Source organism: Molossus molossus, unplaced genomic scaffold (assembly GCF_014108415.1).
Source record: "Molossus molossus isolate mMolMol1 unplaced genomic scaffold, mMolMol1.p scaffold_m16_p_10, whole genome shotgun sequence".
In the NCBI taxonomy this organism is placed as follows: domain Eukaryota; kingdom Metazoa; phylum Chordata; class Mammalia; order Chiroptera; family Molossidae; genus Molossus; species Molossus molossus.
In genome coordinates, this window is record NW_023425345.1 from 63,265,724 (window position 1) to 63,292,922 (window position 27,199).

The window sequence follows — 27,199 nt, forward strand, 5'->3', positions numbered from 1 at the left end:
TACAGAGGAAGACTTACATTCCTTTTACTGAATTTATTTTATCCTCACCCAAGGACATTTTTGCATTTATCTTCAGATAGAGCGGGAGGAGGAGAGGGAGGAAGAAAGAGAAACATCCATGTGAGAGGGACACTCAAGTGGCTGCCATCCACATGGCCCCAATGGGGCGGGGACAGACTGCAACCGAAGTATTGCAGTGGGAACCAAACCCGGGACTCTCTGGTTCGCAGGCTGACACTACAACCGGCCAGGGCCCTTTTACTGAATTTTAAAATGCTGTTTTTAATTGGACATTGACTGTCAAGGACAAGGTTTTGTGAACTCCAATGGAGATAATTACTTTATCTCTGCCCTGCTTGATCATCCAGAAGGTTTTGCATTGCGCTCGTCCCCCTCCTAGTAGAGATGACTGACATATACTTTTAATGTCTTGGTAGAGACCAAGATCAATCTTAAACACTTCAGTTTATCAAAAACAGGTGTCTGCTTTCTGTAAATTAATCCCTTAGGACGATTAAAGCAAAATTTTGTTCTTAAAAATTTTTTATTCATTTTCCATCATCTACTGATATCCTTTTCTCCCTTTGACTAACTGAACAATTAGCAAGCTCCTGGATTTTTGGCAATTGTTAACATTGATAAACGTTTTCCATTTTTAATTGTTTCTATCCTTCAGATATGCTCTGAGGGTTAGTTTACACCAGAGATTAACAAACTGTGGGGAGCCAAATCCCACCTGTCTACCTCCTGTTTTTGAATGATAGGAGTAAAGAATGGTTTTTACATTTTTGAATGGTTAGGGGAAAAAAGGACTGTTTCATGATACATTAAAATTATATGAAACTTATGCTTTGGTGTCCATAGCCTGTTGGAACACAAGCATACCCATTCATTTTTTTAATACTGTGCAATACAATACTGTTATACAAGGGCAGAGTTGAGTAGTTGTGACCGACTGTATAACCCATAAAGACTAATATATTTATGATCTAATCCTTTATAGAAAAAGTTTGCTGACCCTGCTTTGTACTATTTCCAAGGCCCATCATGAAAAGAGACTCAGACTGGACAAGTTATTTATTTATTTTTATCCTCACCGGAGGACATTTTTCCATTTTTTGTTCAGGTAGAGTGGGAGGGAGAGAGAGGGAGAGAGAGAGAGAGAGAGAAACATCGATGTGAAAGGAACACATCGAGTGGTTGCCACGGGCACAACCGAAGAGGGCTGGGGACAAACTGCAACCGAGGTACGTGCCCTTAGCGGGAACTGAACCCGGGTCTCTCAGGACTGCAGGCCGATGCTCTAACCGCTGAACCAAACCGGCCAGGGCGACAAGTTATTTTAAATCTACCAAAAGTTCATGGGAAAACTTGCTCTTCTTTCTATCTCAAATCATACGCTAAAATGAGAAGTTACAATAATGAGAAGCTAAGATACCTGCATGATACTGAAAACGATTGTTTTCATTGTGGGCAAATCACATACTCTGGCAGGCAAGTCTGAGACTGTGGGTGATGGAGAAACCAATCCCACTTCCCTGCTGGGCTTTAGAGGGGAGGAAACAGCCAAAGGCTTTGGGTGGAGACTGGGAGGCAGGCCCTGCCACCTGTGGAGCTGAAGCCAGAGACAGCTAGGAGACCCCTATGAGAGGACTCAGCAATGTGTCCTATATTCATTGCATGTTTTTTGTTTGTTTGTTTTTTAATCCTCACCCGAGGACATTTATTTTGCATTTATCTTCAGATAGAGCAGGAGGGAGACAGAGATGAAGAGAGAGAAACATCAATGTGAGAGAGTCACATCGACTGGCTGCCATCCACAAGACCCCAACCGAGGCCGGGGACAAACTGCAACTAAGGTACGTGCCCTTAGCGGAAACTGAACCCAGGACTCTCTGGTCCACGGGGCTACGCTCTAACCGCTGAGCCAAATCGGCCAGGGCCATTGCATATTTTTATTTTTATTTATTTATTTATTTATTTTTGGTACGTGCTCCTAGCGGAAACCGAACCCAGGACTCTCTGGTCTGCAGGCCAACACTCCAACCGCTGAGCCAAACCGGCCAGGGCCCATTGCATGTTTTTGATTCTTCATTTCCTACCTCCTTTGGTGTCAAGACCACCCCCCATCCCTGCAGCCTATCCCAGGATTTAAACACTCAGATTCTGGATTTCAGCTCTATTTACTGGTTTTGTAATTTGGGGTGAGTTCCATAGACCCACCCACCCTGATCTATAGCAATGGGAGAAATAACAAAATGATTTGTTTTAAGCCAGAGTTTTAGGGTGGTTTGGCGCACAGCAATAAGTAACAAACACTCCTTTAACGATGCCTTTGAAGAGGCATTTATCTAGTTTTGCTTCCATTACTGCAAAAGCCACCTCATCAGGATTACCTCCTTCATGCTTTTCTGGAAAACCTCCATTCTCAGGCTGAATTAGGTGCTCTTCCTTTTTGTGCGCCTTTATCATACCACTAGATTATCAGTTCCCCTATATAGTTATTACCATTCTAGAGATTATCAGAGAGAAGTTAATTCATCAAAGACAATTTCCTTTGGGTTTTTTTATTGACTGATTTTAGAGAAAGGAAGGGAGAGAGAAAGAGAAAAACACTGATTTGTCATTCCACTCATGTATGCATTCATTGGTTGATTCTTGTATGTGCGCTGACCAGGAATCAAACTGGCAACCTTGGCATATTGGGTCGACGCTCTAACCAACAGAGTTACCCTGCCTGGGCCTATGCTCATTACCAGCGTAAGGCCTAGTTCATGCTCAATTCATTAAATAAGAGCATGTGAATACTTACTGTCTATTAAGGAATTCAAAGAAGAAATACAAAAATAATCCAAATTTCTTAACTTCTGAGAACAAATCTAAATTTTCCTAGATTTGGTCTCTGCCACATCTTTACCAACTAATTATGTGTTCCGTGGTGTCTGGTACCTAGTAAGGACCCAATCGTTTGTGGACTTGTCTTTCCCCTTTATTATTTAAATGATCTCCATCTTGAGTTGTATTCAGATAGGCTTTGCAGTGTCACTCAGTGACTAAAAACAGGTTTGGGGACCCAGAGCTGAGAACTACTAGTTTGAATGACCATGCATTTAAAACTGAGAGAGTCTGTCAAATACTTAAAATTTAATTTCACTTGGATGAAACATAATCCTTAACCCTTTATATGTTCACTTTGAAACGAAGACAGTGATATGAGAATAAGAAATAAAACCTCTTATCACAGTTTCAAGAAATGTGTGAAATATAAATACAGTAAAACTGTAAATAGGTATCCAACCAAACTTTTATTGGGGTTTTATTGCAATCTACTTTCATCAATAAGGGGAAAGTAACATAAGAACTCCGACCAGATTTTATTCAACAAAGCAGTTTTTCATGAATGCTTAAGGTCAGTATATAGTCAGCTCAGCTTCCAGTATCAACTTGAGTACCTCTTGATAGAAATTTAGGCCAGAATGACAACAGTAAGCCATCACAAGATCCTAAATCATCTAAGATTAAACCATATTTTACATATAATTTTGGGGACAGTATACTAATACTCTGTAATAAATAAGGATTTAAAAATGTATCACTTAGCCCTTGTTGAACTAAATTCAATTATTAGCATATTCTTTAAGTACTCCAGTTAATAAAGGTTTGATTGTACTTCAAGAACTCTGACTTTTCCAAAGATAAAAAAATTAGTCATTTGTTATGACAAAAATTAAGCTTAAAAGCACATTCACACTTGTCCTTAAAAGCATATATGAGATAACTTCTCTTGCCTGGAGACATGGTTCATATGGCAAAAAGTCATATGCAAAGAACAGCTAGAGGGCAATCCTCCCATCTCCACATCCTCCAAAAAGCCACACTCGGCCTCAGTGTAAAAGTTATATTTTATTGCCATGCTACAAAATGTATGAAGTTGGCACTGATAGGGAGAAACAGAGAATAAGGGTGGGGAGGGAGAGAGGGCAAAAGATGTTGTTACATATACAAGGTTTTAATCAACAGTGGTAAATTTTGCCAATATTAAAAATGCAAACCAAATTTAAAATGCTGATATGAAACAGCATTAAAATACAATGTATGCATAGTACAGTATCACTTATGTCTTTTATTAGAGAAATGTGGAATGTTTATAAAAGAAATTAACCATAGGGGGTAAAATTCATATTTCATATACAATTTGGCAATGGTAGTCCCACTGTTAGACAATTTTTTTATAAAAGAAAAAAATTAAAAATCTAATAAGCTACCTTTATACAAAGTTGCTATATTTATGCCTTTATGTAGGAAAAAAACATTTATAATGCAAATCAGGACATACAATAATCTTACAGTATTATACAATGTAATGAAAATAAAAACATAACACAAAATTTGTCCTTTATAAAATGTATATTTTGCATTTACTAATGCAAATGTGGCACACCGGTGACTACTGTACTATTAATACCAGTCCATCACAGAATTGCAATCATAATGATGCTACAAAAGAACTGTGTTATAACCCCCAAAAATGGGGAAGTAGGAATGGGGAATAGGGATGTAAAGAATAGTAAAGATAGATATGGTGCTGGTTTGGGCAGAGTATTTGTGGTATGTCATAAAATAGTTGTTAATTTTTCAAGCCAAAAACATTTTCTATACATTCTGGAATTTCGTACCAATGCCTTTATTCAAATTTGGTAAACATCAGGGAAAAGGTAATTAGTACCATATACCTCACATATCAGAAATATGAATGAGATGCCAATATATCAGTTACTTCTGAATGATGTCTCTGATGGTATGTCTATTTCAAGGATATATATATATGTATACATATATATATGGATATATGGATATATACATATATATTTACACATACACACATACTACACATTGCACAAAACACTTGGGCATTATGGGTTAGGAACAGCACGGGAGAAGTGGGAAGTACTTTTTAGCTTGTTAAAACTTTTACCTTGAGGCAAAAATATGGTGGCACATTATTGAGAAATTATGAAAACATAAGGCCCCTGTCCCATTTTTAATAGAACATTATTGAGGTACATTTTTATACGTTGTGCCACAGATTTCTTTGGGGGGGGGTTAATAAACACTAGCTTGACTTATAACATTGAACTGTGGGCGTCAACATCAATATCTATAAAAACAAAGATTGCTTGGCAAATTTTAGTTAAGTCCCAAATGTGATCTATTCTGGATATACTGGGAGGTGAAAAGCTTTTTGCTGAGTCTTCAAGAGTAAAGTGCATATCTCATCACTCCACAGCAGCAGTAAATAAAAGGAACTATTTGCCAATCTTCCTGGAGGGAGAGAAGGCACCATATTTTCATTTTTAAAGGAAGAGGAAACTGGGAAATAAAACACATTAAGAAACATAGTCAATACCCATATCAGTTTCCAACCCTGGTCTGGGATAAAAGCTGTTATGATCTATATAGATAAAAGAGGATTCTATTTGGGAAAATAAATGAACAATGATTATATTTCCAAAACTGAAAAGTGGGATCACATGGTCTAGCAACAGAACAGAATATCTAAAATTAGGTCTGTCTCAGAAAATCTGAAACATATGGCCACAATTATATCCCAACAAAATATCTCACTCTAAAATGCACCTAGTAATAGGTACATTCTTCCAGGATAGAGCTTAATGCCCATTACTAGACTACTGCAAAAGACAAGGAGTGTTCTACATTACTTTTTATTAAATAGAAACACAGGTGATTTCCAGAGACATCTAGAAATTAACACCAGTTGTATGTGTACATCTTCCTAATACTCATAGTACCTTTAAAATCAAATTCTTAGCAGACAAATTGGTCCCATTTTCATTTTTAAAGCACACAGTATTTAAAGCATAAACTGTAATGATTACGTTGGAGTTACCTAAAAAATATAAAAACTAATTAGAATCTGGAAGGAAAAATGGAAAGGATGAGAAAAAGGAAATAAAGTATCTAACCTCCAAAATGAATAAATAGGTCAGCCCTTCCATTTGGAGGTTGATGTTCTGTCTCAACTGCTTATTTCAGAGAAAACCATGTGTACTAATTTCATCACAATTCTTATTCCACATTAAAAAATCACATAAATTTGGCACAATTAGCAATCTAGTCAGAAGAAAACATAAATGCAACAATATATTAAAAATGGAAACTGCACACCTATACCACTGTTCTCTTTTTAGAGAACAGTGAACACTTTAGTAAGCACCAAGTTCACAGAAAAAAAAAAAAGAAATTCTGCTATGCACATAAACCAATGGCACTGAAAATAATAGACACCTTTAATAATTTATTTTCTTTATAATGGTCCCATTCTATTATTTTGCTAATCCATTCACTGCCCTATAATTGGTTATTGAACAGGTTGGATGCTATATGACTAAGACTTTTTCATGCTGAATTAACCTTAGTTACATCTGGTAGATCCAGATCATAATCTCAAACTTCCTCATATTTAGAGAAAACGGTAAAATATTTTGCAAGGTTACCTAACCTTCTTTTCACTCTACCTTCTCTTGTCTTCTCTAGTGTTTGGGAAACTGGAACATTCTTGATTTTCCAAGAGTTGGACATACGACCTCTCATTATTTTAGAAAAGCTTTAATTCATTTAAAATCCTAAGTTATACATAATCTCATTGCTACAAGACTTCCACTGTACCTGCTATGCTGGCAATAATCTTAACATTCCATTGAAATCAGGGATAATCAAGCATCCAGCTATGAGTGAAAGGACAGCAGAGCTGAGGAGCGCTACAGTGGGCAAAGTACATTGCTGCCATGTGACTTGAGGGAATCCCTGTTAAAGTGCTGGGGAGAGTGCCCACAGAGAGAACACAGTACCTTTAGGGAACTTTGCATGTTAAAAGTAGCTTCCTTTTTTATCTCAGCTGCTAACGAGATCACCTATGGACACAAGTAAAATTTAAAACTGAGAGAATGTTTTTATCAACAACTTGAAAAGTAAACAGCATATAAATAAATACTGGACAAGGGCAACCCTGTTATAGAATAACAGTAAGTTCCAAATGAACCTTCAAAACCACAATTTGACAAAAAAGCAAACTAAATAACCATAAACACATAATCCAATTTAAAACTATATACAAACTCAAACATTTTAAATTGAAAAAGACATTAAGCAACAAAAGAAGACATCCCAAACACCAAAGGAAAAAAACTGAAGGTAAATGGCAATCTAACAGCACAAATACCTCCAGAAACAATTTACTGTTAATAATCCATAGGAGAGACACTTTCAAGAGATCATGGTTCAGATTTTCAAATGCTTTTTTGGGTAAAGTGACCTGAGACTGATTCTTGAGCCTATTGTAATTCTGATTAAGATAATCTGGGCATGCCCTTCCAATGACATCATGAGATGAATAAACAGAAAATCTTGTATCCTTTCCACCTTTCAACACACCAACAGCAAACCATATTCATGGACACAGGGCTCTTTCTAGTAAGCTGAAGGCAAAGGAGCTGACTGGTATATAAGGAGTGTGGTACTTCTATTTCCTTTACATATGGTTTGGCTCAAGTCAAAAAGCCTACAATTAATGAAATAAAAGATTTCTCATGTTACATGCTGGACATCACATACCATGAACAGTGAATCTACAAATATTACTTTCAAAGCCTAGAATTATCTGTTAGCAATGCACATTATCAAGAGGCTTTATAAAATGTTTGAAATGCCAACCATGACTTAGACATGAATGATATGCATAAGTCCAGTAAATTGATAAAAATCAACCAGCATGTCACTCACTTCAACTCTCACTTTAATAGGCACTGTGAAAATGGGAGTGCTGCTGTACAGTAATGAGTAGTATATAATGAAATTAGTGTTCTTTAATGAGTACCTGCTCTACATTAATTCCCTTTAGTTAAAGAAGCACATGAAATATTAAAAAAAATTTATCAGTCTATAAAAGGAGTTAGTGTTTAGAAATGAAAATGAAGCACTTGCATCTTCATTTTTTAAAAATTCACAAAGGTGCAAACAATGTAATGCTTTCCAGGCTCACATGGGCAGATCAGTACTATTATGTCTAGTTTTCCTAGATGTACCATCATCTCGTGGGAGTGCTTTCTGCAAATTTGACATAGCAGCAGTTTTTTCGATGTCTATCACAGCATACAGCTCTGTGCGCCTGGTAGGGGTCTGTGGAAGAGGAGTCGTAGGCGTTTTTGGAGTCTGAGGGTTGTCGGAGTCACTGCCACCTTCCAAGTCAACCTGTATGTAATTGAGCTGCCTGTGTTCTAAACTCGGGCGTCTGATATCAAAGTTAAAGACTGTCGGTATACAGTCTCGACGCCTTGAATATTCTATTTTGTGAGCACTTGCTGGCACTGTTACATTCTCTGTATTTACATAATTATGCATTGGATCTAGATTATTATGGTAGCCATTTAGAGATGGGGTCTTTGGTCCTAAATTGTCATCTTCATCCCTACTTAGCTTGCGGGCTTCCCAAACAGGAGGCAAAGATGGTAAATTTTCATAGTTTAATAATGCAGTTCTTCTCTGAGCTGAGTTGTTGATATTCTGGGTATCTGAGGTACTGGTGGATGTCAGACGACCTCTCCTGACCCCTGAGGCACTAGGGATAGATAACCCATTTATATTTTCATACACTAGTTTGTTAACAGAGGGTACATCTCTTCGTTCATCACTGTCATATCCAGTGTCCCATTCTGTGTTATTTGCACCACTTCCGCTGACTTGATCTCTTCCAATTTTCTCCAGTTTCTCTTTTTCCATTAACTGCTTTTGAACAGGAGTTGGTCCTAAGACAAATCTGACTACTTCGGGTTCAAGAAGAATCTGAGGGTCCCTGTCCTCCAGACCACTTTGTTCTTCTTTTGGAGTGTTGCTTTCAGCATTAGAAATCCTCGCCTCCAACGGGACATGCACACTTGTGCAATTTTTCCGTTCTTCTTGCACACCTGTAGTGTTGACATAGGTATGTACCTAAAACAAGGAGTGAGTCAGTAAATTGCTTAAAAAATAAAAAGTCTGACCATATCAGTTAATCTCATTAACTTTCTAAATATGCTCATGCTTTGCAGCTTTTGCACCTGTTTTTTTACTTATAAAAAAAGTAACTGCTCTAACATGCAACATTGTACTTGTTAGTAAAATATGAAAAGCATTCTGTAAAAAAAAAAAAAAACACACATCAGGAACAAATAGGGATTTTCATTTTGGTGTTGTTCTAGAAATTCTCAAGAGTACATTAAACAATGATTCAGAAATAAATAAGTATTAAAAAGGAAAAGACAAACTTACCATTATTTATAGATAATTTGACTATAATAAACCCTTCTAGATTTAATAAGAGTTCTATAAAGTGTCATCCCATGGACTAAGAGGTCCCAGTTCGATTCCCAGTCAGGGCACATGCCCAGGTTATGGGCTCGATGCCCAGTGGAGCATGTGCAGGAGGCAACCAATCGATGTTTCTCTCTCTCTCCCTTCCTCTCTCTCTAAAATAAATCAATAGAAATATATATATATATATATATACACATATATATATATATTATCCTCATCCGAGGACATTTTTGCATTTATCTTCAGAAAGAGTGGGAGGGAGAGAGGGAGGAAGAGCGAGAGAGAAACATCAATGTGAGAGAGTCACATCGAATGGCTGCCACCCACACGACTGTAACCAAGACTGAGGACAAACTGCAACTGAGGTATGTGTCCTTAGCGGGAACTAAACCCAGGACTCTCTGGTCCATGGGCCGACACTCTAACTGCTGAACCAAACCGGCCAGGGCTAAAAACATATTTTTTTAAAAATCAATAAATAAATAAAACAAAAAGCTCAATATTTTAGGAGCAATATAAAAAAATTTAAAGTCTATAAGAATCTGAAAAACTCAAAAATAAAATGCAAAATTGAGAGAAATGTAATTATAGTAAATAATGTAAAAACTCATGTACTGTGTGAAGAATACAAAGAAATGAACTTTAAAACAATAAAAACTTATTAATGATAAATGACCATGTGGTTTACAAAAGATAATTATATAACTAATTAATAAACAGACAATGTTTAACCAGATACTTCATTCCTCAAATGAAAAATAGTCAGGAATATTATATAGTTCTATAAAAACACCAAAACCAAAATCTACCTTCCTGCTAGTAGTCCACTAATTATAAAAACTTTAATATAAGCAGTAGCATAAATTTTGAATTAACTGGAAGTTATTATAAATGGGAACTGGCCATTAGTTATATCTGTCTTAATCTACAGATATACCTCTCTTGTGAACCCACAAACTACTGTAATGCTGTTTCCCTCTACATCTGTACATATTTCAGCAAATATATGCTATTTCCTCTGATTCTTCACTATAAAAGTTATATACAAACAGTGAAAGCTAAATTCAAACTGACTAAACCCTTCCACAAAAGCCATTATCCTGTTAGACAGTATAGCACATGCTTACTTGTTCCTCAGCCACAAGCAAAGGATGTGTAGATTCTTCACCTACTGAAGGCAAGCGTGCACTTCCCACAGAAGGATGTCTGCTTGAAGGATGGGATGAAGCATCTCCAAAAGAGGGATATCGGGGATATCCATTAGGTAAGTTCTGAGCAGCAAATCCTGGAGCTGAGTTTTTGTTTGTTTATTGGTTTAAGAAGAAAAGCAGGATACAGAGGTAGGGGAGAGAGAATAAAAATGAATGAGAATCCAATCTGCACTGGCAAGATTAAAGAAGGTGTTTCTGGCAAGACATAGCAGAACCCAGAGCACAGACAGCACCCCCTCCATGCTAACTTTCCATTCATAGTTTAGATAAAATGGAACAGTTAATGTTGTCACATTTAAAGTATTAAATATGTTTATAATTATAGTTAACAACTTTTTAAAACTGACAACCATTACTCCTATGTAGCCAAAGGTGATTTCTAACATTTATAGGTTAAATATCCATAGTCTATAGTTTATAAATGGCTATTAATCAACATATAAGAAGAAAAATGGGTACTTACTTGTAGGTGTTCGAGGTGTTCTGGGGACTTCCAATTCTGTCTGATGATTACTCCTTTCAACAACTGGCTCTTCCACCACATTTATACTGTTATTTTGCATAATCTCTTGCAACATGTTAAATAATTCTTCTGCACGGGCACACTTAAAGGCAAAGATTCCTACAAATATAAACCAGAAGAAAACAACAGTTACCACATCTTTTAAAAAGATACAGGAGCACCTGTCAAAGAATAAAATTGTAAAATAAGGATTCTGTGTACCAATAGCAAGAAGAGCCTTTTAAATAAATGTCTGATAAATTAATGATATTTCCTGTTTCAAAACATAAACCCAAAAGAAAGTTCACAGAATAATTTTCATTTCTCTAAGGGACAAGGCCTAGAATAAGGCAGACAAAAACAAGATTTGCATACTTCCTTCAGTTTACTTTATAATAGCAGGGGGAGCTCAACTCATCATTACCAAGGTGATCCTTTACCATTTGACAGGCCCCGACTCTGTTATCATGTTTAATTATTTTAACAGTTCTGTAAGGCAAAGATTATCATTCACCTCTGACAGAGGAAAAAAATCTAACATTTGACATAGACCTTTCAAATTGTAGGTTCTTTGCCCAATAAGTTATAACAGAAAAAACACAGTTTATTAAGACTAATCATTTACTGCAATCTTAAAACTAATGAGTCGAAATTCTAGACATACACAATGTGCTTAATGAATGCTTGCTAAATGAATACATAGTTTACTATACCTCTTCTTAACGAGGCACTTATTTGGGTAATTTTTTTCTGTCAGGAGAAAGTAAAATATTAAACATTATATACAGAATAACTGAAAGAATAATATTTCAAATGTGACAAGGTTTGGAGAAAAAAATGAAAGGCTCTACCTACCTTGTCCAGTTTGACACCGTCGACCACTTTCAAAAGAAAAGAGATTCGAATCATAGCCATAGCGTCGCAGGCAGAGGTAGTGCCATTTTACCGAGTCACGTTTGCGAGTGTATAAAATCAGTTCTGTGTCTGTAAGTTCCATTATGCCAGAACCTAACTCATTCCCATCATCATCCACATTAATGACCTAAAAAAGAAAGTTTAATTAGTGCTAACCTAATGCTTCCACTTGACAGCCATACACGTATTTTACCAATTTGTCAGGAAGATACGCTGTTGATGATTGGTTCAGTTACTCCGTTGTTAGTTCATTTATCAACCAATGTGTGTGTAGGATTATGCAGCAGTATAATACCTGGTTCGTATCTGCAAGAAACTCACATTCCCACTGGGGAGATAAGTTCATGTTAAGATAAGGCCTTGTACTACTGAGTTCAGAAAATGGCCAGAGACTATGAAGATAGGATATTGTTTAGGGAGAACTTACTATACCCCTGGAACAGGCAAAGTGTATACATATATTCTTCCCATTTAATCCTCATAACACCCTAAACTGCAGGTAATACTGTTTTCTCCATCCTACAAAACTCAAACAAAGACTTAGTGATAATGTAACCTGTCCAAGTTTGCAAAGCTGTGAAGCAACAGGGTTATGACCTATACCTAAGTTTGTATGATCCACAGGCTATGATTTATAGCAGGCTGAGGCCAGACTACCAGAGACACTAAATAGCTGTAGATGAGTAAGAAATGGAGCATTTAGCTTCCAGGTAACAGAACACCACGGAAATTTCAGAATGAAAGAGGAAGATTAATTTGATGTGAACTGCAGGACAGATCACAGTGGTGACTCAAAGTAGAGTCCAGTTAAGAAATTATCCAGGCATGAATCAATTACTGGAGGTGGTGACAGGACTAGAGAGAAACCTATAGAATGGTGTCTTAAACAAAGTACTATCAGAACTGTGTGATTAATTGAATACAGAGGACCAAAAGGAAAGTAAAAGAGGATTCCACATTGTCAGTGAAAAAATGTCATCATCATTTGTTAAAACAAAAGGCAGGGTGAACAAAAAGGGGAAATAAAAGGTCTAGAGAAAAAGTGAAAAAGTAAGATATATTAAGTGAAGTAAAAGAATATCCAAGTAGGCAATAAGAGATGTAATTCAAGCAGTTTTACTGACCTTAAACTTGTTCCGATGGTTATCTGGGACAGTGTCTTTATCTGGACAGCTACAACAGCTACCCATGGCTTCTTTCAGAAGACCATGTGAGCGCTACACAAAAGACAGTTTGGAAAAAAATATTAGATGTAGGATATAAAAATCACAAAATAAAAAAAGGCTATAGAAATAATCTAACACAACCCCTACATTATTTTTATGAGGAAAATTAAACCCAAGAAAGTATATGGCTGGAGCTAGATTTCACACATCTAGCTGGTGAATTTTGCTTAGTGACAATGATAATAATTTTGTAAGTTAGATGTCACAGAAATCTCAAATTTTCAGTTTAATTTTCAAAAATCTACCTATTTTTAAATTATCTTAAAAAGCAAACCAATTTAAGGTCTCATATGTAGCACCATTTAAATAAAGTCATTAATGGAATTAACCTTTTATGGCTTAACAGAAATTTCATGTTCCTTTTTATTTTTTTTAATTAATTAATTTATTTTTGTTACAGATGTTTCTCCTTTTCCCCCCACTGATTCCCCCCACTCCCTCCCTCCCCGCCCAGTCCCAAGCTTTGTTGTCCATGTCCATTGTTCATGCATACATGCATATAAGTTCTGTTGTTTATCTCTCCCCCACCCCACCCCCTCTTCTGGGGATTGTCAGTCTGTACCCACTTCCACGTCTCTGGGACTATCCCGTTCCTCAGACTGTTATGTTCATTATATTCCACAATCATGTTCCTTTTTAATAAATTTCCAAAGGGATGCTAGATTTCTGGCTTAGCAGGTATTTTTTATTACTCATTATAGAATCCTTTATGTACTCCACCAGATAAGAGTTCATTGATAAATATGATATATAAACAAATTTGGAATTGTTCACTAAGAGAGAAAGACAACTCAAAATTCAAGCAATAACTTAAAGAGAATATTGGCAAAACTGACAGAGCGTATCTATCAAATCCTTCTTTCCCACAGGTTACAGATAAGAGGGTTTGGGTGACACTGTGTTCAAGAACACTCCACAGGAACCAAGGAGAAATTCAAAATGTCACTTCCAGACAAGGGAAAGAATGAATGTGACAATATTTGAAAAAGGGGAGGGAGGAAAAAGCACAAGAATCTACCAAACATTAAAAACATCAATCTGATGAAAAGTTGTTTAAAAGTCTTCAGTGGCTCTTTACTACATTCAGGGGAAAATTCAAAGCCTGTCAGTTTGCCATGAAGTCTTTCCCAGTCTACAGATCTAGGCTAAACTCTCCTTCTCTGCATCAGGCCTTACCCAGGCATATTAAACAGTTTCCCCAGAACACCTGTTCTCTCACATCCTTCCATGCTGCTCCCCTTCTGCTTCTTTCTTTTCTCAGGATGGAACCCAGAGTGCTGTGTGTTCAGGAAGCCTTCTCTGAATGTAGCCAACTGGGAGAATTATACTTCCTATATAACCCTTAAAGCACCCTGGGCTTCCCAGTATCACAGCATCTTTCACACTGTCTACTTAGTAGAAACTGTGGGAGACTGTCTGTTTACTTATCTGTCTTCTTTCTTCCACAAGGAGCTCCTGTCCAGCAGGAATGAACCTTATACATTTTTGCACTGCCCATGCCCAACACAACATCTAGCACATAGTAGGTGCTCTAAGTCTCTTGTAAGCTAAATGAACTGTACTAAACAAAGGTAAAGAATGTCTGAAAGGCATAAGTATTAAGAAGACAAAAAAGTGTACTAGTGTATAAACCAAAAGAAGTAATAAATAAAATAATAAAATTAAAACTAATTTTGTTATTTTGCTCTAACTAATACGCCACCTAAGTATCATAATACATTATGATAAACTTTATATTAGAATATAAAAAGAGTTCTGTGGGTACAAAAAAGGGAGCGATTAACTTTGTGGGTTAGGCAGGAAGCACCATTTGAGTTGGTACTTGAGTGCCTTGAATAGTGTGGCTCAGTGGGTTGGGTGTCATCTCATGCACCAAAAGGTTGCTGGTTCTATTCCTGATCAGGGCACATACCTAGGTTGCAGGTTTGATCCCTGGTTGGAATGCATATGGGAGGCAATCAATCAATGTTTCCCTCTCTTATCGATGTTTCCCTTTTTCTCCCTTCCTCTCTAAAATCAATTAAAATAAAAACCATGCCCTTGAGTGAGAATTTTTAAAAAGGGGAGGAGAGCCCTGGCCAGTTTGGTGCAGCGGTTGGAGCATTGGCCCGCGGACCAGAGAGTCCCGAGTTCGGTTCTCGCTGGGGGCATGTGCCTTGGTTGCAGTTTGTCCCCAACCCCGGTTGGGATTGTCTGGGTGACAGTCAATGTGTCTCTCTCGCATCGATGTTTTTCTGTCTCTCTTCCCTCTTCTCTCCCTCCCGCTCTATCTGAAGATAAATGCAAAAAAAAAAAATGTCCTAGGGTGAGGATTAAAAAAAAAAAAGGTGAGGAGAAACAGTGTGCTAGGCAAGAAATAGAAATAAGCACTTGAGACAAATAAAAGACTATGTGCAAAGACAAAGGTCCTGAAAGGTTGCACTACACTGAGGAGAAAGCGAGGCATCCAATACAACCAGAGTCGAGGGTAAACTACAACACAAGCAGGGGCCAAACCAGAAAGCATGCCGGGATCTGGGATTCCAAACAACTTGAAGCCTTTCTGCCTCCAGTGTCCCCACAATCAAATGGACATGACTCTATCATGGCGTTTATTTATTCTACTGTAATATTTATCTGTCTTACCACCCATCTCACTGTGACCTTCCTGAAAATAAGAACCTTGCCTTCCTAATTTTCTAGGGCACTAAGCGTACTGCCTGACATAGCATATGCCCCATAATATTTAATTTTTTAAATTAAATTTTTAATAAATTATAGGATGAGAAGTAAAAAAAAGTACTTTAAAAACTTTTTAAAGAAGGATAATTGATAGAAACAAATAAACAAAAAAAGGCTTCTTGAAATTACATGTCCCTCCTCACCGCTGACCTCCTTGTGAATATAAAGAGCTAAAAGATTACTACGATGTAGCTTTGGCCCCAAAAGATGGTGCCTCAAAGGAATGTTTTAAACTATTTCTCAAAAGCAGTAGAAAAATCATTCTTTCACTTGTCCCCTTTACAGGCTACCTAAGGCAGCACCTCCCTGGTGGCTGGGATAGATGGGAGGTGGTGCAACCTACTTGGGGACTTTACGGACCCTGAATGCTTCAATACAACAATTTATAAGAAGCCTAATATGCAACACAAAAAGCCTTGTGTGCCACACCAAGGAGAATGGATTTTATCCTACCCATGATGAAAAGCCAGTGTGGAATTTTAAGCAGGAAAGTGGTGGTCAGGACTTCATTATAAATACATCTATCTGCAGGATGAATTTAAGTAAAAAGTTTAGCTCAGAAGAAGGGAAACCAGTTAGAGACTATTGAAAAGGAAATATGCTAGAGACCTAAAACCAGAGTAGCAACAATGGGGATAAGGGTGAAAAAAATATTTACAAAGACAAGCTGGCGGCACTGAGTGGCTGTCTAGGTATAAGGAAAGGCAGAGACCGTTTCCCGTGTGGCAGGGTGCTGGCTCCATCACCTGAGATAGGAAAAAGCAGTGTCTTTAAGTGGAAGTGATGATGATTAATTCAGTTTAAGACATGCTAAACTGAGATTCTAGAGAACAATAAAATGGAGATATGCAATAGGGACATAGTGCATGACTATGGGTTTGAAAGAGGTCAAATATTGGAACACATGTGGTATTTAAAGCCATAAAACATAAAACAGAAGGCACTGCTCAAAGACTGTATAAAAAGTGGTCTGTGGTTGAAATTCTGAGGAATACAAATGTATACGTACTGGAGTAGAGAGAAACAAGTGAAGAAGAAAATAAAAATCAGAATAGTACAAACTACGAAAAGAAAGTGTCAAGAAGGAGAGTTCCATCCTTAGAGTGGTAGAGGCAGAAGCCAAACTGCCGCGAGCAAATGAAAGATAAGGAAGAAGCCTCTGGAGAATGAAAACTGCTCTTCAAGAACAAGTTGAGGAAGTAAAGAGTACAGCACTAGGGTATGGACAGACATAGTTTCAAAGAAAATATGATACTTGAGTTATTTGCTGTTTTAAAATGACAGATTTATGCAGGTTTGCAATCAGCAGGTCAGGAAAGGTACTAAAATATAGGGAGGGGAAAAGGAAAGAGAAGGGAAACAAAGGATGGGTCGACGCTGAGGGGAAGACTAAAGAAGATGAGTTCTGGGGCCCAGACTGCCCAGAGGAGGAGGAAGGAGGAAAGAAAATAAGGATGTGTAGAGCACAGTAGAGAAGATGAAGGAGATGAACAACTATCAACCTATTTCCTTTGTAAAACAGAAGGCAAGTTTACGGAATGAGAATAAAGAAGGTTGCAGGCTACACTGAGAGATCAGAGAGACTGCAAAGTAAGATTATGCTCTTTTCTAGCTTTGTTCAGCAGTACAGAGAGTAGAAAGTTCAAATGACCCAGGATCAGCAAGAGGACAAGAAAATTAAAGAATATTGGCAATATGGTGGGGGAGGGAGGAGTTTTTGAAGTGATGGATCATCAGGCTAGTCAGGATAGATGTAAAGAAGAGGGCTGATAAAATGGGAGAAAATGCAGGCAAAAATAAACAGGAGGCTTTAGTAAGGTTGAAGAACAGGCTTAGTACTGAATGAGAGACTGAAACAGCTGGAACAACAGGCAGCTGCATTCCATTTCCAATATAAAAAGAAACCTTTTTGTAATGTGGAGTTTTCATCCACATCCCTCACTTCTCTTCCTAACCACAAACTCCTGGGCAAGGAGAAAAACAAGATACTAGGTATTCTGCATTTATGACCACCAGACTAATACCTGGAGACTACATCTGAGCTATGCAAAGACCTAATAATGTACACTAATATTGTAAACACTTGATGAGAAACCATATGATCTCATCATCTCACAACGCCAAGCTCATAACTCAGTAAAAACACAAACAGACTTACTATGCTCCCTTAGAGAAAACAACTTAGGAAAGTTAAGTAGAGTTCAAGAACATTCAAGAACAAAAGATAGCTACTGTTTCGGAGGATCAACATTCAAAAAGTTCACTGAATATTTTATATTAGTAAACACTGTCTTAATTTAAGTAAAGCCATCTGTCCTTATTCCTGGGGGTGGGAGCTGACAACAAATCAGCAGATAAACTGACCGTATTCAAGAAAATATTATTGGGGGGAAAAGGAGAAATATTTGTAACAAAAATAAATTAATAAAATTTTTTTAAAAAGAAAGCATTATTAAGGGACAGATCGGCAATAATACAGTCATAGCAGGAATTTTTTTTTTTTTTATCTTCACCCGAGGACATTTCTCCATTTTTTTGTTCAGATAGAGTGGGAAGGAGAGAGAGTAAGAGAGAGAGAGAAACATCGAAGTGAATGGGACACATCGAGTGGTTGCCACCCGCACGACCCAACCAGGGCTGGGGACAAACTGCAGCCGAGGTACATGCCCCCAGTGGGAACCGAACCCGGGTCTCTCGAGACCGCAGGCCAACGCTCTAATCGCCAAGCAAAACCGGCTAGGGCAATAGCAGGAAATTTTAAGACCCCATTACATCAATAGATCTTCCAGACAAAAAGTCAACAAGAAAACAACAGCTTTATTATTTTTTTTAAGATTTTTTATTTATTGATTTTAGAGAGAGAGGAAGGAAGAGGGAGAGAGAGAGAGAAACATCGATAAGGGAGAACATCGATCAGCCGCCTCCTGCATGCCCCCCACTGGGGATCAGGCCCACAACTTGGGCACATGCCCTGACCGGAAATCGAACCAGCGACCTCTTGGTGCATGGGTAGATGCTCAACCACTGAGCCACACCAGCTGGGCGAAAACAACAACTTTAAATGACACGTGGGATCAGATGGATTTAACTGCTATTTTCAGAGTATTTCACCCCAAAGTAGCAAGTTGTATACATTCTGTTCAAGTGTACATGGAATACTTTCTAGGATAGACCATATGCTAGCACACAAAACAAGTCACAATCAATTGAAGAAGACTAAAATCATTATCAAACATCTTCTCTGTCCACAATGGTATACACTAGAACTCTACAAGAAAAAATATGATAAACACACAAACACATGTAGGCTAAACAACACATAACTAAACAATGAATGGGTTAACAATGAGATTAAAGAAGAACTCAAAAGTTACTTTGAAATAAATGAAAGTGACACACAACAACCCAAAATCTATGGGACACAGTGAGAGCAGTCCTAAGACAGAAATTCATAAGAATCCAGGCCTACCTCAAGAAGAAAGAAATATCTTAACAATCTAATCTTATACCTAAAAGAACTGGAAAAAAGAACAACAAACAAAGCCCAAAGTGAGTAGAAGAAAGGAAGTAATAAAGATCAGAATGAAAATAAACAAAATAGAATGAAAAGACAAAACAAAAGATCAATGAAACCAAGAGCTGGTTCTTTGAAAGGATAAACAAGACTGATAAACCTTTGGACAGATTCATCAAGAAAAAAAAAAGGACCCAAATAAATAAAATCAGAAACAAAACAGAATAACAACTGAAACCACATAAAAACAAAGGATTGTAAGAAAATATTACAAAAATTTGGACAATCTGGAACAATGGATTAATTCCTAGAAACATACACTCTTACAAAATTGAATCAAGTAAAATCAGAATATGAGAACACAGCAATTACAACTAATGATATCAAAGCAGTAATTACAAAAAAAAAAAAAACTTCCAGTAAACAAAAGTCCTGGCCCTGATGGCTTCACAGGGGAATTTTACCAAACACTAAAAAAAGAACTAACACCTATCCATCTCAAACTATTCCAAAAAGTTCAAGAGGAGGGAAAACTCCCAAGCTCATTTTATGATACCAGCATTACCCTAATTCCAAAACCAGAAAGACACTACAAAGAAAGAAAATATAGGCCAATATCCCTGGTGAACAGAGGTTTAAATTAAATATCCTCAACAAAATATTAGCAAACTAAATCCAGCAATACACTAGAAAGATCACAAGCATGATTAAGTGGGATTTCTTCCTGGATGCAAGGTTGGTACAATATCCACAAATCAATTAATGTGATACACCACATAAACCAAATGAAGGATAAAAATCACATGATCATATCAAGAGATACAGGAAAAGCATTTGACAAAATCTAGCACCCATTTATGATAAAAACTCTCAGCAAAGTGGGAAGAGGGAACATACCTCAACATAATAAAAACATATACGACAAACCCGCAGCTGGTACCATACATACTCAGCAATGAAAAACTAAAAGCATTTCCCTTATGGTCAGAAATAAGACAGGTATGTCTGCTTTCACCACTCTTATTCAACAGAGTACTAGAAGTCCTAGCCACAGCAATCAGACAAAAAGAAGAAATAAAAGGCATCCAAATTGGAAAGAAAAAGGTAAAACTGTCATTATTTATAGATGACATGATATTACATGGAGAGAACCCTAAAGACTCTACCAAAAAACTACCAGAACTGATAAATGAATCCAGTAAAGTAGCAGGATACAAAATTAATATTCATAAATTGGTTGCATTTTTATACACCAATAGTTAACTATTAGAAAAGGAACCTAATCCCATTTACAATGCATCAAAAACAAATAAAATACCTAGGAATAAATTTAACCAAGAAGGTAAAAGATCTGTACTCAAAGAATGGTAAGACACTGAAGAAAAAGATGGAAGATATAAATAAATAGAAGCAAATACCATGTTCACAGATAGGAAGAATTAATGTCATTAAAATGTCCATACCACCCAGAACAATCTACAGATCAAACACAATTCCTATCAAAATACCAATGGCATTTTTTACAGAACTAGAACAAATAATCTGAAATATTATATGAAACCATAAACAAAACAAAAGTGCCTCAGGAGTATTGAGGAAGAAGAACAAAGTTGGAGATATCACACTACCTGATATTGAACTATACTACAAGGCCACAGTAATCAAAATAGCATGGTACTGGCATAAAAACAGAAATGTAGATCATGGAACACAAGAGTGAACCCAGAAATAAACCCACAACTATACTGTCAATTTGACAAAAGGAGGCAAGAACACACAATGGGATAAAAACAATCTATTCAATAAATAGTGCTGGAAAAATTGAACAGATACATGAAAAAAAAGAGAAAGAAACTAAACCACCTTACACCATATACAAAAATAAACTCAAAATGGATTTAAAGACTTAAATGTAAGACTCAAAACCATAAAAATCCTAGGAGAAAACATAGTCAGTAAAATCTTGAACATTTCTCTTAGCAATATTTTTTCTAATATATCTCCTTGGGTGAAAGAAACAAAAGAAAAAAATAAATAGGGCTACACCAAACTAAAAAGTTTTGCATAGCAAAAGAAACGATTAATAAAACAAAAAGACAACCTACTAAATTGGAGAATATGATACATCTGATAAGGGAGTAATATCTATAATTTATGAAGAACTCATACTATTCAACACCAAAAAACACACAAACAATCCAAAAAAAATGGTCAGAGGACCTGAATAAACACATCCCCAAAGAAGACAAATATATCGCCAGTAGACATATGAAAAGATGCCCAACATCATTTGTCAGAGAAATGCATATTAAAAACACAATGAGATATCACCTCATACCTATCAGAATGGCCACCATCAATTAATGCACAAATGACAAGTGCCGGTTAGGATATGGAGAAAAGGGAACCCTTGTGCCCTGTGGGAGGGAATGCAGATTACTGAAGCCACCATGGATAACAGTATGGGATTTTCTCAAACAAAATTGGAACTGCCTTATGACCGACCCTGTGATTCCACCTCTGGAGATTTATCCCAAATCACTAATTTGAAAGAATATATGCATCCCTATGCTCATTGCAGCGTTATTTATGATAACCAAGATATGGAAGCAACCCAAGTGCCCATCAACAGACGAGTGAATAAAAAAGCTGTGGTATTATATAGAATGGAATATTACTCAGCCATAAAAAGAATAAACTCTTACCATTTGCAACAGCATGGGTGGACCTAGAGGGTATTATGCTCAATGAAATAAGTCAGTCAGAGAAAGACAAATATCATATGATTTCACTTACATGTGAAATCTAAAGAAAATAAACAAACAAACAAAATTGAAATAGACACCTAGACACAGAGAGTGGACTGGTGGTTGCCAGAGCTTGGAAGGGGATTTGGGGGAACTGGGAAAAAGAGGTGAAAGGGATGAAGAAGTACAAACTGGTAGTTACAAAATAGTCACAGGGATGTAAATTACAGCATAGGGAATATAGCCTATTATATTATAAAAATTATTTATGGTGCCAGTTGGATACTGGAAACATCTGGAGGAACACTGTAGTATATGATTGTCTAACAACTATGTTGTATACCTCAGACCAATAAAAAATAATGAAAGTAAACTGTAATTGAAAAATTAAAATTAAAAAAAGAAAACGTTATCAAAATCTCGTTTAAAAAATATACTTTGTGGACCTAATGATTCTGGTTTGTTTGTTTTTTTCCTCACCCGAGGACATTTTTCTATTTTTTGTTCAGATAGAGTGGGAGGGAGAAAGCGGAAGAGAGAAAGAGAGAAACATCGACGTGACAGGGACACATCAAGTGGCTGCCATCCTCACGACCAACCAAGGCCGGGGACAAACTGCAACCAAAGTACGTGCCCTTAGCGGGAACCGAACCCGGGTCTCTCCGGACCGCAGGCTGAGGCTCTGACGGCTAAGCCAAACCAGCCAGGGCCTAATGATTCTTTTTTAAGGTAAACTTTAACTTACCTAGATCTGGCCATTAATATTCTTAGCCTCTGCTGCAGCATCAGGAGTTTAATCATACTTCAACATACCATGTTTTCTTTGTTTGATGACTTAACCTAAAAAAGGATGAGAATTTTTAATTTCTTTTAAAATAATAATTTTCCTTATGAGACTTCTGGCAGTACTATAAGTTCAAATTATCTACTTAAGTTCAAATGTCTAAAATTTGCTTAAAATTATTTAATATATAAGATATATTTTTTAGCCCTGGCTGGTTTGGCTCAGCGGTTAGAGCATCAGCCTGCGGTCCTGAGAGACCCAGGTTCAGTTCCCGCTAAGGGCATGTACCTCGGTTGCAGTTTGTCCCCGGCCCTGGTTGGTCGTGTGGGTGGCAGCCACTCGATGTGTCCCTTTCACATCGATGTTTCTCTCTCTACTCCTCTCTCTCCCTCCCACTCCACCTGAACAAAAAAATGGAAAAATGTCCTCGGGCGAGGATAAAAAAAAAAGAAAAGGTAAAACTGCAATAGTCTGAGTTCTGTGGTGTTTGGAAATATCAGGACTTTCAGAAGCCATTGATTCTGGCTTCTCCACTATAGCTATGACTTCGGATAACCCACTTTTCTTTTTCTTTCTTTTATTTTATTTTTTTTAATCTTCACCCAAGGATATTTTTCCATTTATCTTCAGATAGAGTGTGAGAGAGAGAAAAAAAAAAACATCGATGGGAGAGAGACACATAATGATTGGTTGCCTTCCACACAACCCTAACCAGGGCTGGGGATTGAACCCCAACCGAGGTCCAAGCCCTTGACTGGAATCAAACCCTTAACTCTTTGGTCTGCGGGCTGATCCTCTAACTGCTGAGACATACCAGCCAGGGTGGATAACCCACTATTCTATACTTATCTCTTCAACCATAAAAGAGAAGTTAGGCTAAATCACCTCCAATATTCCTTTCCAGCTCTAAAACCCTGTTTTAGTCAGTGGCAGGCGAATTCTCCACCTTTAATCACTTTTCTTAAACCTCACCATTACCCTTCCAAAGAGCTGACTCTCTTTAAACTTTCCTGGTCAATTATAGCACAGAAAAAAATTAAACTCACTCAAACACAGGCACTGACATTTACTGCTACACTATAGCAGGCATTATGTTAGAGGTTCATGAATAGTCTAATTTTAATCTATTAACTAGAGTTAACAAACATGACTGATATCCAAAATGAACATTTCCAAAACCATAAACACTTAATCAAAAATTTCAATTCTGGATTTCTAACTTACATATAAAATAGCATTTCAGCTTATGCCTGCACCCCTCATAAGGTGTTGCTACCCACAACATTAGGGTGGGCAGCAACACAGTGCCTATTCCTTAGCACACCCTTCTTTTCTCCAGAGACTCAACACACATAATGCTTTGTCTCTGGCTTGCAAAATTTTCCAGCTAATTTTATCATAATCCATTGCTTTTTATATGAATACATATTCTGTTTGTCCATCTCCCTCTTTTAAGAAAATTTAGCCAATCAACTCAGGAAAATCTCTCTTCCTTTCTTTATTCATTCCACTTACAAGCATCCCACAAACCCCATTATGAAATGAATTTAATCATAGCAAATACAATTAAAAGTATGACAATGACAGCGATCCATCTATAACCCTGTATCAAGGGAAAGTCCTAAGTCTTGAAATGACACATATTAAAGAATCAGTGCACCAACCTATACAGCTCTGGAAAACATAAAAAAGTTTCCTTTCGGATCTCTGGAAACTTTTAAAAAAAATAATTTTATTAATTTTTTTGAGAGAAAAAGAAGGGAGAGATAGAAACATAGATGTGAGCCCTGGCCGGTTTGGCTCAGCGGTTAGAGCATCGGCCAGCGGACCAGAGAGACCCAGGTTTGGTTTCCACCGAGGGCAGGTACCTTGGTTGCAGTTCGTCCCTTGGGGTCGTCTGGGTGGCAACCAGTTGATGTGTCTCTCTCACGTCGAGGTTTCTCTCTCTCTCTCTTCCTCCCTCTCTCCCTCCTGCTCTATCTGAAGATAAATGCGAAAATGTCCTTGAGTGAGGATAAAAAAAGAATGAAAGAAAGAAACATAGATGTGAGACAGATACATTGATCAGCTGCCCCCTGCACACCCCCTACTGGGAATCCAGCCACAACCCAGGCATATGACCTGACTGGGAATTGACCCAAGACCTTTCAGTCCATGGGAAGACACTCAATCCACATAGCCACACAAACCGGGCTCTCTGGAAACTTTTTATTCTGTCCTACTTTCAGAACTCTTTTTTTTTTCTTTTTCCAAATATTTTATTGCAGTAAAATACACATAACATAAAATTTGCCGTTTTTCCCACTTTTAAGTATACATTTCAGTACTGTTAAATACATTCAAAATTGTTGTGCAAACCAATATCCAGAACTACTTCATCTTGAAAAATTGAACTTTACCCCCTTAAGCAACACACTTCCCCTCTCCCCAAATCCTGGCAACCACCATTCTTTTCTGTTTGTACTGTAAGTCTAAGTACTCTAGATACCTCATATAAATGAGACCATACAATATTGATCTTTTTGTGTCTGCCTTATTTAACTCAGCTTAATGTCCTTAAAGTTCATCTACGTTGTAACATGTGTCAAAGTTTCTGTCCTTTTTCTTTTTTAATCCTCACCGGAGCATATTTTTCTATTTATCTTCAGATAGAGTAGGAGAGAGAAGGAGCAACATCAACATGAGAGGGACTTATCAACTGGCTGCCTCCCGCACAACCCCGATCAGGGCCGGGGATGAACTGCAACCAAGGTACGTGCCCTTGGCTGGAATCGAACCCGAGATTCATTGGTCTGCGAGCCAACACTCTAACCGTTGAGCCAAACTAGCCAGGGCTTCTTTTTCTTTTTTAATTTTTATTTATTGATTTTTAGAGCGAGAGGAAGGAGGAAAGAGAGAGAGAGAGACAGACAATGTCTTATTGTTCTACTTATTTATGCATTCATTGATTGATTCTCATATGTGCCTGTACCAGAAATCGAACCCGCAACCTTGGTGGATCAGGTCAACGTTCCAACCACCTCAGCAACTTGACCAGGGCTGTTGACAGTGTCTTTTGATGTGATGTACAAATATTTTTATTTTTCAGGAAGTCCAATTTGTCTACTTTTGCTTTTGTTGCCTGTTCTTTTAGTGTCATATCCAAGAAAGCACTGCCAAATACAATGTTAAGCTTTTGTCCTATGTTTTCTTCTACAAATTTTATTGTTTTATGTCTTATATTTAGCTCTACCCTTTGAGTTAATTTTCAGATACGATATTAGGAAAGGTCAAAGTTCATTCTTTTGCATGTAGATAACCAGTTTTCTCAGCACCATTTGTTGAAACAACTGCCCTTTTCCCCCAATGAATTGTCTTGGCATCCTTGTCAAAACTTATTTGAGCTTAAGGGTTTTGGTTGAAGACTTTTGAGTCAATGTTCATAGGGAATGCTGGTCTGTTATTTTTCTAGTAGTGTCTTTGTCTAGCTTTGGTATCAGGGTAATGCTGGCTTCATAGAATGAATTAGAAAAGTATTCCCTCATCTCCAATTTTTTGGAAAAGTTTAGGAACTGAATTAGTTCTTCTTTAAATGTTTGGCAGAATTCACCAGAGAAGCCTGGCCTTTTCAAGTCAGAGGAGATTTTTGATTACTGATTCAATCTCTTTACTAGCTATAGCTCTATTCAGATTTTCTATTTCTTTGTGATTGAGTCTTGGTAGGTTTTGTGTTTCTAGGAATTTGTCCATTTCATCTAGGTTATTTAATTTGCTAGTGTACAATTGTTCACATTTACTGTTATAATCCTATTTACTTTGGCACAATCAGTAGTGATATCCCCACTTCCATTTCTGATTTAAGTAATTTGAGTCTTCCCTCTTTTTTTATTTTTTATTTTTTCATAATTCATCAAGCCAAAATTTGTCAATTTTGTTGAATTTTTCAAAGAACCAACTTTTGGCTAAATTGATTTTCTCTTATCTTTCTATTCTTTATGTAATTTATCTCTGCTCTAAACTTTATAATTTCTTTCCTTCTGCTAGCTTTCGTTTTAGTTTGTTCTTTTTCTAGTTTCTTAAGTTACAGTGAGGATGTTGGTTTCAGATCTTTCTTGTTGTTGTTTTTTAAATGTTTTTATTGATTTGAGACAGAGAGGAAGAGAGAGAGAGAGAATCATCTATGTGAGAGAGAGAAACATCCATTGGCTGCCTCCTGCACACCCCCTACTGG

General features: G+C 37.1%; 1 protein-coding gene across 9 annotated transcripts in view; it reads right to left on the bottom strand.

Moving 5' to 3' along the window:
* Positions 1-7,174: 7,174 nt before the first annotated feature.
* The window catches only part of FRS2 (fibroblast growth factor receptor substrate 2), a 99,066-nt gene continuing 79,041 nt past the window's right edge, over positions 7,175-27,199 (bottom strand). For all 9 annotated transcript variants that reach the window (XM_036252014.1, XM_036252016.1, XM_036252017.1 and 6 more), the window contains 6 exons: positions 22,951-23,045; positions 13,122-13,214; positions 11,938-12,124; positions 11,044-11,202; positions 10,497-10,660; positions 7,175-9,006 (listed from right to left, as the gene is read on the bottom strand). In XM_036252014.1, coding sequence (XP_036107907.1) covers positions 8,056-9,006; positions 10,497-10,660; positions 11,044-11,202; positions 11,938-12,124; positions 13,122-13,187 — 1,527 coding nt within the window. In that variant the 5' untranslated portion in view covers positions 13,188-13,214; positions 22,951-23,045 and the 3' untranslated portion in view covers positions 7,175-8,055. The remainder of the gene's footprint in view (positions 9,007-10,496; positions 10,661-11,043; positions 11,203-11,937; positions 12,125-13,121; positions 13,215-22,950; positions 23,046-27,199) is intronic.